Source organism: Olea europaea, unplaced genomic scaffold (assembly GCF_002742605.1).
Source record: "Olea europaea var. sylvestris unplaced genomic scaffold, O_europaea_v1 scaffold1461, whole genome shotgun sequence".
NCBI lineage: Eukaryota > Viridiplantae > Streptophyta > Magnoliopsida > Lamiales > Oleaceae > Olea > Olea europaea.
Window position 1 is genome coordinate 56,505 of NW_019232161.1, and position 13,580 is coordinate 70,084.

The following is a 13,580-nucleotide window of genomic DNA, read 5'->3' on the forward strand; positions in this document are numbered from 1 at the left end:
CATGAATAATATTCAATGGTTATTTTATTTTTCCAAGATTAACATCTTACGAGCTGAAATGATGAAGCTGCATATTAGTGGAAGAACTTGGAATTTCTTCACCCACAGATTAGTTCAACTAGTTAAACAAGGAAATATCCATTTCAACTTTTACTCAAATGAAAGATATAATTCTCAAATGAGTTTTAAGAACCAATACAAATTGGAAAATATCTGAGTATAGAATTACAGGCTATGACCATTTAATCAATCTCAGAAACATCAGTAACTAGGAAATCTTAATCACGCTGTCCTTAACGGAGGTGAAACCAAGATGACACCGTCTCCTCTGACAAACAGAAATGGCACTGTACGCCTCGTGGTCTGTAACAATGGTTGAACACAATATAAGAATCCACATACACAAAACCCATATCACGAAAACTATTAATCAACAAAATAGACTTACTAGTTCCAATTTCTCAAAATAACCAAATATACTTCAATTTCTGTCACAAGGAGGCTGAGAATTTTGTAATAGCATAATCAGAGCCTTTCATGCTCACTGGACATTTCATTTGCCAATTCCCAACTTGTTTTTATATTCACAAACGTGTCTTATAAAAGCACCATGTAAGTATGACTGTACAACCAACACATGAGCACTAGTTGAGTATTATCTAATACAATACACGTTAGAGTTGCACATAACATCGTATTCTAGCCAACCAGTGAACAAGATTGTCAATATTTGGATTTCCTGCTTCTATTATCTGCGAACAACTCAATAAAAATGCACCGAATTGTACAAGGCGAGCAAAAACATACAATAGGGCCAAAGGACAAAGGAAAATATCAAAAAAGGCGTGCAGAAACAGTTCTTGCCCTTGGACTACCTAATTTTTCCTTCACCAATAATCTTCAGTCAAGATAAAGAAAATCTGACAGCTGACACAGAGTCTATAAAGTTCGACATCATGGCTTCATAATACATGCATCTTTACCAAGATATGCATAAGAATACCCATCACCCACAAGGACATTAAATATTTCAACTATTTCAAGCATTAGAAGCGATTCTTCAAACTGTGAAAACAAAATCCCTCCCTCTATATAAAGTGCCCATTAGTCCATTATTAGGTATGAATCTTGATTACACCACTTGTCATACCACTTGCATCCATAAGCCACCTTTACCCTATAAAAAATCCTCTTAAGTCACTTTTTGACATGCTCCTCCATGAATTTAATGTACTAAACAGGTACCTGTCTCCATAGATACATCACAACCATGCTATACCCAGAATATACTTTGTAATCCCATTGGACCTTGTAAGATCAGGATCAGTGTGGAAAGTTGTAGGGGAAATAGGATAGGTTTTCCTTTCTTCACAAATTAGGGGCAATTCAGGCCGTCAAGTAGCATATGAAAATCTAATTTTACTGGGAACAAGTTTCAAATTACACAACCCTAATTTGGTAATTGTACAACTACACCGGATTTAACTTTATGAAGGATTAGTTGAGAAAAAAAGGGGATGTTGGTTCTGTAAAACCTAATTTCCTTTGATCTAAATACAAAATAATGAACTTCTTCTAAATAAGGTGCACCTTCAATTTCAAGTTAGCAACAAAAATCTACAAGTTGTTCACAAATCAAATGAGCCAGACCAGGATAAGTCATTATCGAAANACCTTCAATTTCAAGTTAGCAACAAAAATCTACAAGTTGTTCACAAATCAAATGAGCCAGACCAGGATAAGTCATTATCGAAATATTCTACTTCTAAACTGATTGCCACAACAAGTGAAGGAATACGTTTATCTGGCTATTAGCTCCAAGGCAATGTTGAAGTTCTAAGCCAACACTGATGGTAACAAGTGGTGCTACTCTCTTATATGCTCATGGATAAAAATGATAAACAAAAATTTGAAGGAAAAAAGTAACAGAAGAAAATCCATAAAATTTAAGCATACCCGGACAATCTCTTCATACGTTTCATCATCAATTTCAACTGATGTAACTATCTCTTCAACATCACCAAGAATCATATTCAAATGCTGATCATAGGCCTGCAAAATTAATATCATAAAACAACATTAATCTTGATGATTTCCAACGAAGGCCAGTAAACAAAAAACCTTGAAGACCCTCCCTAATCATTAAAGACAAAAAGAATAAATATAAATAAGAAGTCTTGTATTATTTTGGAAGATGTTCAAAATACATTTATTCAAGATTCTAAGATGCACTAATATTAATAAAATAATAACCCATGTTAAGGCCATTTAAGACCTCTGATATACATATTGAACAAAGAAAAAACTTTGCAAATGGATCTTTCACTTCAAAGCACATAATATAGCCTCAAAAATTAGTTTTTCCAAGATATTACTGCATCTTTTACCCATTTCGCTATCACTTGGAACTCATCCGATTAGCTTTTTGGTTCCAAAATACACCTAATTTTTAATAAAAATCTAAGTTAAAGTCGACAATTAATTTTAACGTGGACCACAACGTTGACCAATTTTTCAAACACATATTTCATAAACTTTTTATCAAAATCTTCGAAAACTCTAATTATTATCTACGCCAAACAGGACCATAACATCTTTCTTCGGTGTACTTCTGCAAGCAAGCTTTAAGAATATCAAAAGTAGGTTTCTGCATCCTCTCGATGTTTCTTAAATTTTTCTCATACTCATCAAAATATTATAAATGAAAACATAAAACATTACAAGGAAATGAGGATAACTCAGAGTAGGTTCAAATGTTCAAAATAAAAATACTTCATTCCAGCCAACTGAATCCCATAATATATACAACCAGAAACACAAACCACTGCATACTACAAACATTTAAATTGAGTGACCCACTAGAACATTAACGCAGAAGACCATGGTGAAAGATGAAAAATTACTAATTCTATCACGTCAGTAGCAAGTAAAGAGAGAAATGACCAATATATATATATATATATAAACAAAAACACATTAGGAAACCTGAAATTTAGCTTGACAGGAATGATCACAATTAACCTAAAGATCATAACCCTAAATCTAATCCCTCAACCCCAAACCAAAGTACAAAAACAATCACCACAAACACACACATACAATACAAACATATATACCAATAAATAAATGGAAAAGAAGAGATCGGACATGGAGCTTGCCGCGAAGCTCGCGGTCATGGCGGAGCTTGACGTAAATGCGCTCGTCCAGACTGAGACGGATGAGGTCCAATGGCTCCTTCACTGCACTCTCCTCTTCGCTTCCCATTCTTACACTTGGATTTTAGTTCCTTTGCTGCTTTGAATTTTGATTAAGAGAAAGCCGTGCTAACATTCAATGCAAACCCTAATTCGAGTATAAATCCTCTTTTCAGTTTTCACTCACTGTTGCCACTACCAAAATTCCGATATTACTATCGGGAAAATTCTATCATCGATCCTCTACATATTGAACTAATTGTAATTTAGTCCAAAACTATTTTACTTGGCAGCGTGATTTGCAAGTTATCTGTTTAATGCCATGTTACTCCTTACGACAAATTTCTTCCATGAAGAATATATATATATATAATTTAAATTATTATTATTATTTTTTTCAATCTTTAACCAATTTTCCCTCCTCCTTGTCACAATCACCAATAAGATATCAAATCACAAATCAAAATTACTACAATCAAAGAGTTCAATATGAATTAGCTCGATAAGAAATAAAGTCAAAATGTCTTGTCAGAACAACTCTCAACACAACTATAACAAAAGCAGTTTGGTGTACAAATGAACCCCTACCGACGCCTCACAATTGGAGGGGTGAGGGGGTTGATTTTTGGCATTTTTTATTTTGTAGGGCCTACTCTTTTTGTGAGTTATCTAGCAATGAACTTGACTTTGTACACATAGAAAAATTCCAACTATAATGAGTTATTTTTATTCTCTTTTTAAATTTCTTGACGTGAAATATTACTATATTCGATTCTTTTGTTTTTAAAGCATATATCTTTTCTTTGTTGAGTGGCAATGAATTTCCGTTTGTTGTGTGTTTAGACTTAAGTAGATTTCGTATCCCTACCCTATTGTGTTCCATTATGTTTCCAATTCTTATATGAGATATTTTTGACTCAGCACACTTTGTCGTGAAGTGTTTTCACACGTAACTTGTGAAGGAGAGAAATTGCTTTCATTTGATTGCAAGAATTATTAGTTATTACATGTTAAATGTGTGAAAATAGTAGAAGAATTAGACTTTGTTTGAGCTCTATTTATTGGTAGAATGAATTTTTTATTAATGCTTTTTTTTTTATATAAATAATGTATGATTAAAAGGTAGAAATATGGATTTGGGCTTATATGTAAAATTATTTCATTGAAAAAAATGTGACGTTGAAAATGAGTTGTAGATCAACTTGTAAAATTATTTTATTGAAAGATCTTGGAGCTGAAAATGAATTTGATTATCTGAGGGGTTTGAATTAGTTCCTATTTTGTATATTCTCCCGAGATGAAAGAGAGGATATGTAATTTGTTAGTTTGAATTACTCCCTACTAAATGTATTTCTCTTGAGATGAAAGAAAAAATATGTAATTTCTTTTCTAATAGCTATCATCTCATGAAAAATATTCTTGTGATGGCAGCTTGTGCCTTGTGAGAAATATTGTCGTTTGGACTTCATTTTCTAAAATTTATTTCTTTCCAAACTCATTTTCAGTTCACATTTTATAGGATTCACAATTTTTATCATCTTTTCAAACACACATTTCATTTTTTTTTTCCAGAATCTACTAAAAAATTGAATTTTAGTTAAACAAAGAGTGGAATAGTGAAATCACAATTCCTATTTTTCTTCCTACCCTTGCCCCACCCATAAGTCTTATTACATTGTGCTCTTTCTTGATTTATTTGGACTTTATGTCGGAAAAAGTAATTTAGAAATGCTAGGTTTAAATGTAATTGGCAATTCTGTGAACAAAAACGACCAAATTGAAAATGTGTAAAAGTCGAGGTGTAAGATGCAATTTGTATAATAGTGGTTGGTAAGTTAGAGTTGAAGCTCGAAATAAGGAAAGAAGAGCCACCATAATTTCACTTGTCTCTCATCAACACATTGCTCGAGCGACAAAAACAAAATGGAGTTTGCTAGCTTGTCGCCAAGACCTCTCTCGAGCGAAATATCGTCACTCGCTCTTCATTGGCCTATCGCTCGAGCGACAGTGCATGTCAGAAAACCATAATTTGTGATTTTAGAGAATTTTAACAAATCCAAACTACTCAAAACGTCCATTGTATAAATACCTACATCGTTTCACGAAAAATCATGGATTGTTACACTTTTCATATTTCATACAACCCATCGACCATTGGGATTGACAATTGAAAATATTAACACCAAAAATTCAAACACCAAAAACCAAAACTTCCAAAGTATCTATTAGAGGTTGAAGATCAAGGAAGGTGACCGGAGTTCCGATTGTTGAAGATCAAGGAGTTCTCAAGAATCCACAAGAGAAAGACGAAATCAGAATGCTGAGAGTTGGTGTAGGAGCACGCAATCCAGTAGGGCTTTAAAACTACAATCACGAGGTCAAAGAGTAGGCCCGGTCTAATGGCCTCTGCCTCAGGCCCAAGACCATTAGGGGCCTAATTTTGGCCCTTTTTTTTTTAACAAGGTGAGCAGACCTAAAATAAGGTGTGCCAATCCAAGACTAATTATCCAACAACAAAACATCCTTAAATCCCACAATAAAACAACATCCTTAATACACCTTTGAATTTTGTCACGGCGCCTAATTTTCATCGTTTGCCTTAGGGCCTATCAAACACAGGACTGGCTCTGTCAAAGAGTACTAGTATTGGTCGTGTCTTATGGTACTGTAAATTGATTTGTTTATAGTGGATTTATATTGGATTAGGCCTGGAGTTTTTAATCCTACAAGGGGTTCTCTACGTCATCAAATATCCCATGTTATTTATTTTTTGACGCAATATAAATTGCATATGAATTTATCTAGACTAATTAATAATTGCGACATATTACAATTGTTAATTAATTTGCTTAAATTCCATACAAATATCCATCCACTATATAGGTGTTATTTGGGTCGAATCGCGTAACTTTCAAGAAAAAATAAAAATCAAATCCGATATGGACTTTTTCGACTCTTTCCGGGAGGGGCGTGTGTTTTTAGTGTGTGAGAATGCAAAAATATGCGCATGAAGGACCCCACATCGTCCCATACATTGTATCTCCAATCCTTTTTGAGTCCCTGGTGTCACTCAATTGGCGTAAACAATTATTTTCTAATTATAATTAATAAGCCATACGGAAACCTCTCCAACTAATGGCATACACTTGTTCTTTGTCCTTTTCTAACCCGTCAAAATCTATATTGAGATTCTGACTATCTGAGGTCTTGCTTTTCAATTCTTGGACACCTGATTTCAGGCTTAATCACGGCAAGATTTGGTTTTTGCTTTGTGGGTTGTCAGTTTCATGTAAGTTCTTGGCTAAAAAGTAGGCTTTTTTGATCATTTTTTGGTGAAAAGATTGCTGCTTTTTATTTATTTATTTATTTTTCTGGGTTTTTGGTGAGGATTGAATTTTTTTCATATTTTTTTCTTTAATTTTTGACGATTGGTGTTAATGGGTTCTTGATCTTCCATGAGTTAATGTTGGCGAGTCTAAGAAAGGAATAATTTTTTTAGCATTTTGTGTATGGACAATTCTATGTCTATATGGTAAAAGCTGCTGCTTTAGATTATGATTTAGAAATTATAGTTTTAAAACAGCTCTACAAGAATTTGAATTTTGCTTTGTGAATTTTTGATGATTGGTGTTAATGGGTTCTTGATCTTCCATGAGTTAATGTCGACAAATCCAAGAAAGGAATAATTTGTTGAGCATTTTGTGTGTGGACGATTCTCTGTCTATATGGTAAAAGCTGCTGCTTTAGATTATGATTTAAAAATTATAGTTTTAAAATAGCTCTACAAGAATTTGGATTTTGCTTCGTGAAGGGATTGAGAAACGTATTTGGTTGTTCCTGAGCAATAGATATTTTATAATTGAGTGGTGGCTTTGTAGGTGTAAGGACTGCAGTAGATTTAAGGGCTTAAAGGATTCACAAGAATCTTCCCACCGGGTGAAATTAACGCATTTTCTTCTGAATTTGAGTTGTTGATGTGAATCATTTGAGAGTTTGCTCTGAAGTCGAGATGGAAGGGAATTTTTCATCTGGAAGTATGATGCAAGGCAATGGTTCTTACGTAGATTTTGACTTACGAGGGCCAATGAGAGTTCATCATGGCCAACAACACACGCTTGCACTTCACCAACAGCATCATCAGCCTCATGCCGGGCAAGGATCATCGACAGTTCTTCCCACAATTCATGCAAATTTTCCTCTTACGCTAGGACGGATGCAAGATCGCGACAAAACTGTTTCCCAGGCAGACTACAGTGAAAGGGAGAGGGGAAAATCTGCAAGCGATGAGGATGAGCAAACTTGTATGGAAGAAAATGATCTGAGCAGGGGGAAGAAGGCTTCTCCATGGCAGCGTGTGAAATGGACCGACACTATGGTTAGATTGTTGATTACGTCTGTTTCCTACATTAGTGAGGAAGCAGCTTCGGAAGATGGTGGTGGTGTGAGAAGGAAATGCTCAAATTTACAGAAAAAGGGCAAGTGGAAGTTGGTTTCGAAAGTCATGGCTCAAAGGGGTCATTTTGTTTCACCTCAGCAATGTGAGGATAAATTCAATGACCTTAACAAGAGGTATAAGAGACTCAATGAGATCCTTGGGAGAGGAACTTCTTGTGAGGTTGTTGAGAATCCAATGCTGTTAGACAGGATGGATCACATCTCAGCTAAAGCAAAAGAAGAGGTTCTGAAAATTCTAAGCTCGAAGCATTTGCACTACGAAGAGATGTGTTCTTACCATAATGGGAATCGGTTGCATCTTCCCCCTGATCCTGAGTTGCAACATTCTTTACGCTTAGCCCTTAGAAGTAGGGATAATGAGGATGAGGACGTGAAAAGGCATACACAAGATGACGATGAAGAAATTGAATTGGATGGACGAGATGAATCCGAGGAGAATCCCGTTTTGTTTGGGGATCACAGGGCATATAAGACGCCTGGGAGTTCTGCAAAGAGGATAAAACAGTGTCATAAGCATGAACAGCTCGGTTTTGGAAATTCTTTGGACGGCAACAGAACTTCCAATATCCAGCAAGAAAATGCAGGTGCTGATACAACTCAAGTGCAAACTGAAGGCATGAAAGAAAACATGTTACAAAAGCAGTGGATAAATCATCGTACTCTTCAATTGGAAGAAAAAAGGCTACATATTCAATCACAGATGTTGGAACTGGAGAAAGAGCGGTTCAAATGGCAGAGATTTTGCCAGAAAAAGGACAGAGAATTGGAGATGACGAGGTTGGAAATTGAGAATATGAAACTCGAGAATGAGCGGATGGCCTTTGAGTTGAGGCAGAAGGAAATTGGTTTTGACAATAGGTAATCTGTTGTCCACTTTTGTTTGATCATCAGGAACTTGCACGAACAATTCATATTTCCCTTGTTTAGTCTGTGGGTTCAAGCTTATTTTGCATGCGAAAGTCTTGTTAGAAGATTAATTTGGAAGCAGGTCCCTGTTATGTTGGTACGGTAAACTGGCCTTGTTTCCTCGCATTTCCTTGAATGTTCTAGTCTTTGCAGTAAATCTTACCATGTGGGAAATTTTCTGCTTTCGTTTTGCAACCCTTATTATCTAGGTTTTTACCTTTTCTGCTTGAAACTTTTTATCTTAATGCAAAGGAATAATTTTTGTTATGTTCTTATTTTTATGTAAGAATCTCCACATCTATGCCCTGTCTTAAATTTATCCACAAGGTGCATTTCTGTTAGGGAGAGAATAAAATAGCTAAATAAGTTCTATTTTACACAGGTCAAACAACTAAACATTCAATCAAACAGCTAAAACTGTATAAATCTTATAGCAATAGTTTCCCCTGAAGTTCACAAGAAGTTGTAGGACAGTGATGACAATAATTTTACATATGAAGTGATAAAATTCAGTCATCTAGTATGTTTAAGTTGCTCACTGAGTTAATATTATGGGAAGAAAGTTTATTTAGGCAAACTACAGCTTAGATTTAAGTATAACATGATTTATGTCAGGAAGAATGAGTATTTTGGGGAGGTAAGAGAAGACAGATTGATTAGAGAGTCAATAGTATTGGTGCCTGAAGTAAATGAATGACATCTAATTCTAAATATGGTGCTGAGCCCATTTCTTGAGCTTAAGATCTTTAGAGGGGTCAAGATGTCCGGCAAAAAAAAATCTTCTCGAGGTTTTCAAGCTAATATGGAACGGCCCTAAGATTGAATATGAGTAATTTTGTCTTAAATGAGAGGTTGTGCTAGCCTTGATTGATTCTGGACAGTCTTCTTCCCCTTATTGACAGTTCATATGTGCATTACTAAGACATTTTACGATGACATAAGTTATCATTTCCTACGAACACTTGTGCAAAACTAATGTGGAATCTTCCTAATCAAGTAACTGTCGAACCACAACATGGTATCGGCTGCATAAAAGTCTTGTCTTCTCTCATGATAGTGCGTGTTTGAGTCCTTCGATTCAAAAGGGAATCGGGCCTGTTAGGATCTCAAACAGGTTTTAGACCGACATATTTCAGCTTTAAACCATTGAATTTCTTAGTAATTAGTACTGTTCGCATATTGAATCTATACCAAACCAGCTTGCTGAATATTTTCTTTTCAATCCCATTTTCTATTAGTTTTCGTAATGTACGTACATGGTAACAGAAATGAATTGATCTCTTGCACAATCTGTTGTAAACCTCTGATTGAAAATTTTCATCAAGAAGAGTGAACAGAATACTTGAGCATTTTTTTTTTTTTTTTAAGTCGTACCAGCACATTCTTGAGTGTGTTTTTCTAAATACTTGACATGAATTATTTGGTCATTACTGGACTCCTTTTAAGAACTGTCAGTAATGAAAGTTTGCAATGGGTGTTCCCTCCAAAAACTGTCGGTAAGCTCAACTGAATAGGATACTTCACTATCTTTTTCACCCGCCTTTCATCTACATTGCGATGTTTGGCTCACTCAACTTGATGTGATAGTTTACTATTTACCGTTCAAATATGACCTATACAGGCATGTGTTTGTAGAAGCTGGTGCTTATAGTAGCATGGAAAATGCCTCCACTTTATTTCAAAAAACAGTACATAACTTGTACTTTTATGTCAGTGTCCTCCAGGGGACCGTCAACCTGAAACAGATGCTAGAATTTTGTTCAAAACACTGCAAAGAATCAACATATTGTTTTGTACTTTCTGCCCGCCAATAACACAGATTTCTTCGTCATTTTAGTTCCAAATTTAGGTCCATTGCTTGTGTTCACAGCCTTGAGCATGTATTTTTCTAGTAGTAAAATGTAGCCATTTGCAAGAGAATAACACTTTGTACAGGAGAGTTAAATCTCACATTGAATAAAGATGTAAACAATACACATCCAAGTCTTTTATTCCCATCCCCTCGTCCGTCTCTGTCCCAAACCACCTTTAACAACCCCCCCCCCCCCAGCACAACGATGCATCCACCATCCCTCTACTCGAGCGACTCGTGATCTCACATCAGGTGGGATTGGGGGAGGTATGGGGAATGAAGGGACGGGTCGAGGGGAAGAGAGATACAAAAAACGGGAGGTAAAGGTTAGTGATGCCACAATTTCAAACATTTTACACAAGTGGGATAGTGGTGAATAAAAATAATTTAGTTGAAGCTTATCCAATTGTGGCTCACATCATGATTGAGGGTGACATGAGTAACAAAGTTAGATGATAAATATGAAATATCCATTGTGACTACTGTCAAATTCTCTCTCTCTTCATCCATTTGTGGGCTGTCAATTGTTATCACATGGGATAGTTTACACTGCTGCTCAATATGGGCTTTTTGAGTGCATCCTTGGTCCATTTAATGGGCCCCTTACAGTGACACTTGAAAACCTCTTATTGCTTTCACGGGCCTCATTCTTGCCACATTTATCTAGGGGTGGCAGACGGGTCAAGTCGATTACATTTTCGACTCATCTAGACTTGACTTGTGGGATGCTATATCTCATTTTGAGATGAACCATGAATCGAGCGAACACCTTTTTCTCTTGACTAGTGAAATCACAAACCGACTCATTTTGGACTCAACTCCATTCGACCCATGAGGCCATGAGCCCTCCACGAGCCAACGGGCGGAATGGAGTCGAGCTTAGCTTTTTGAACACATGTCGAGCTTGAGTTTCTAAGGGTTTAGTCAACTCAGCCCATTGTTACCCCTCCATTTACCTTGTTTTTTAATTTTTATTGTATTTTTACATAGGTTTTGGCATATTTCCATGTGGTGACATTTTTGGTCAACTCTAACCTTGTTAAAAAAAAAAAAGGGAAAAGAAACTAAATGGTGACATTTTTGGTCAACACTAACCTTGTTAAAAAAAAAGAAAAAAGAAAAGTAACTTAATCGTTACTTTATAATTCCGACTAGACAATATACCTATAAAATTACTAATTAGGTTGTATGCGACATCGTTGAATTTTTCAAGCATACAATCTTCTATGATCAAATGACGTTTAAAATAGTAAACATGGAGCAATAATATATGTACAGTAAACTTTGACATAGTCAAATTAGTCTGCATTCAAATTCGATCAATATGAATTACCCATACGTATAATATATTTTGAATAACTTCGAGCCACAGAAAGAAAAATGTTGATTATTTTTATTTCGCTACCATATTTCACACTAGCTTATGGTGCCGTAATTATAAAAAAAAAAAAAAAAAAAAAAAAAAGATTTCACTTTTGTGGCAGCTTGACAAGACTTTCTCGGTTTCATCTTCAATTCCTTCCAACTTAAAAAATCAAAATATAATTATTAAAGTTTGTCCCAATTCGTGAAATCATGATTTAAAGTTCGTACAGTGGTAAAACAGATTATTTACAATAATTACTACAGTTGGCTTTGTATGTAAGTTAACAATTGTAGGTTTTATTTTAAAGAAATCGGAATTTGCAATCGAGCTCTCCCTCTAAAAGATTATTATTTTTCTCAAAGCAAACGATGAATAGATGAGTCAAATAAACGAATGGAGTAGGGCCGGAAATTAAACCGCTTAACATAATTGATACCTCATTTTGTCTCGAAAGTCGCCAAATTTGAGATTAAATTGGAAAATCTCATGAAAAGCTCAAATAAATGCCCACCTAAATCATTCTATCGAATGCTAGAAAAGATTGTTATTATGTTTCACCACTCAGTCGTTCATTAGTTAAATCTTTTTTTAATAAAAAATCTTCAAAAATATTTCCTGGCAAAAAGTGTTGGGGAATATCATGAATAAGAAACCGTTATATCATATGAGTTTGCACCATCACTAATCAAGAGAGCTAGTATGCCACCATAATTATTAATAGACAAGCATATGTACAATATGTCAATTATCATACCTTAGTCATAGTTAATTCAAATTGAAATAAGACTGGAACATCTTTGAATTCTACTTGAAATCAAATTTGACGCAATTACTTGTACTTTCAAATCCATCCATCACTAGCTAATTATACAGAAATAGGGGTTGGAAATTGAGACGAAGACATTTAGTGCATAGCATTAAAGAACACTGCATATGAAGAATGCTTTTTTCCGTTAGTATCGTATCTAAATTATTTAATGTAACATACCCAATATCTCAATATCAGGTATACACAACACTTGTATCTTGCATTACTATGAACCGTTTGACATGACTTCTGCTTGTTGTATAAGAGTTTCTCGAGAAAGTTACTTTAAGTCGGCTTTCTTTAAAAGCTCTTTTATTGACACAAAGCACTTTGAGGTAATTATTTAAACTTGTTCAGAGGCAACTTTTGACTTATTAAAAATCCTAACAAACGGCCCTATATATACTAGTGTCGTAACATATCGTATGCATCATATACAAGTGTCTCCCATTATACAGTTACGCTAGCAAGGATCTGATTTTTCTGTATGATGAAGTAACCTTAACAACTAATCTTAACAACGAGTTACCTAATTTGTAACCTAAGATAGGCATCTCCACTATCTTAGCAAACGTTAGCATGTGGTTTGGATCATGATTTAATTGCACATTCACATGTTGTCATGTTCCCACAATAACTATCTATGTCATCTAAAGTATTTCTAATTGAGTGTGCATTTAAGTCACTGCACATGCTTCTCTAACTTGCTAATCACACATAATTTTGTTTATTTCCCGGCTCCTTAAAGATTCAATTTTCATATATATAATCTACTATGGCTATATTTTAACCATCATTATGTCATAATTAATGTTGTTTTATGTAGTAAGTGTTGAAAGGTAAAATTTCACATTGATTAATAATCAATATGTAAGATATTTGGCTACTTTCTTAACAAGATTGTACTGAAAATTAGAGAATCTAATATATACCACGGAAGGCAATAGAGTTGATGTAAGGAAATAAAGACACAAAAGATTTATAGAGATTCATCTTAAT

The 13,580-nt window shown here is 34.9% G+C and overlaps 2 protein-coding genes across 3 annotated transcripts; one reads left to right on the plus strand and one right to left on the minus strand.

Moving 5' to 3' along the window:
• Positions 1-109: 109 nt before the first annotated feature.
• Positions 110-3,411, minus strand: LOC111376150 (sm-like protein LSM3A). Of its 2 annotated transcripts, XM_022999094.1 has the most exons (3): positions 3,148-3,410; positions 1,957-2,052; positions 110-363 (listed from the first exon to the last, which is right to left on the minus strand). In XM_022999094.1, the coding sequence occupies exons 1-3, from the start codon at positions 3,262-3,264 to the stop codon at positions 283-285; spliced, it is 294 nt and encodes a 97-aa protein (XP_022854862.1). In that variant the 5' UTR covers positions 3,265-3,410; the 3' UTR covers positions 110-282. The 2 variants fall into 2 exon arrangements, with proteins under 2 accessions (XP_022854862.1, XP_022854861.1); XM_022999093.1 differs by lacking the exon at positions 110-363 and having other exon boundaries at positions 1,675-2,052; positions 3,148-3,411.
• A 2,862-nt stretch (positions 3,412-6,273) lies between these two features.
• Positions 6,274-8,828, plus strand: LOC111376151. The gene is made up of 2 exons (XM_022999095.1): positions 6,274-6,483; positions 7,073-8,828. The coding sequence occupies exon 2, from the start codon at positions 7,204-7,206 to the stop codon at positions 8,509-8,511; it is 1,308 nt and encodes a 435-aa protein (XP_022854863.1). The 5' UTR covers positions 6,274-6,483; positions 7,073-7,203; the 3' UTR covers positions 8,512-8,828.
• Positions 8,829-13,580: the final 4,752 nt, after the last annotated feature.

Excerpts from the sequence above, each read along its gene's own strand:
- LOC111376151 (XM_022999095.1), top strand. The coding sequence starts at position 7,204 with ATGGAAGGGAATTTTTCATCTGGAAGTATGATGCAAGGCAATGGTTCT.
- LOC111376150 (XM_022999093.1), bottom strand. The coding sequence starts at position 3,264 with ATGGGAAGCGAAGAGGAGAGTGCAGTGAAGGAGCCATTGGACCTCATC. Across the intron at positions 2,053-3,147 it reads AGCTTCGCGGCAAGCTCCAT|GCCTATGATCAGCATTTGAA; the intron begins GTCCGATCTCTT and ends TTAATTTTGCAG.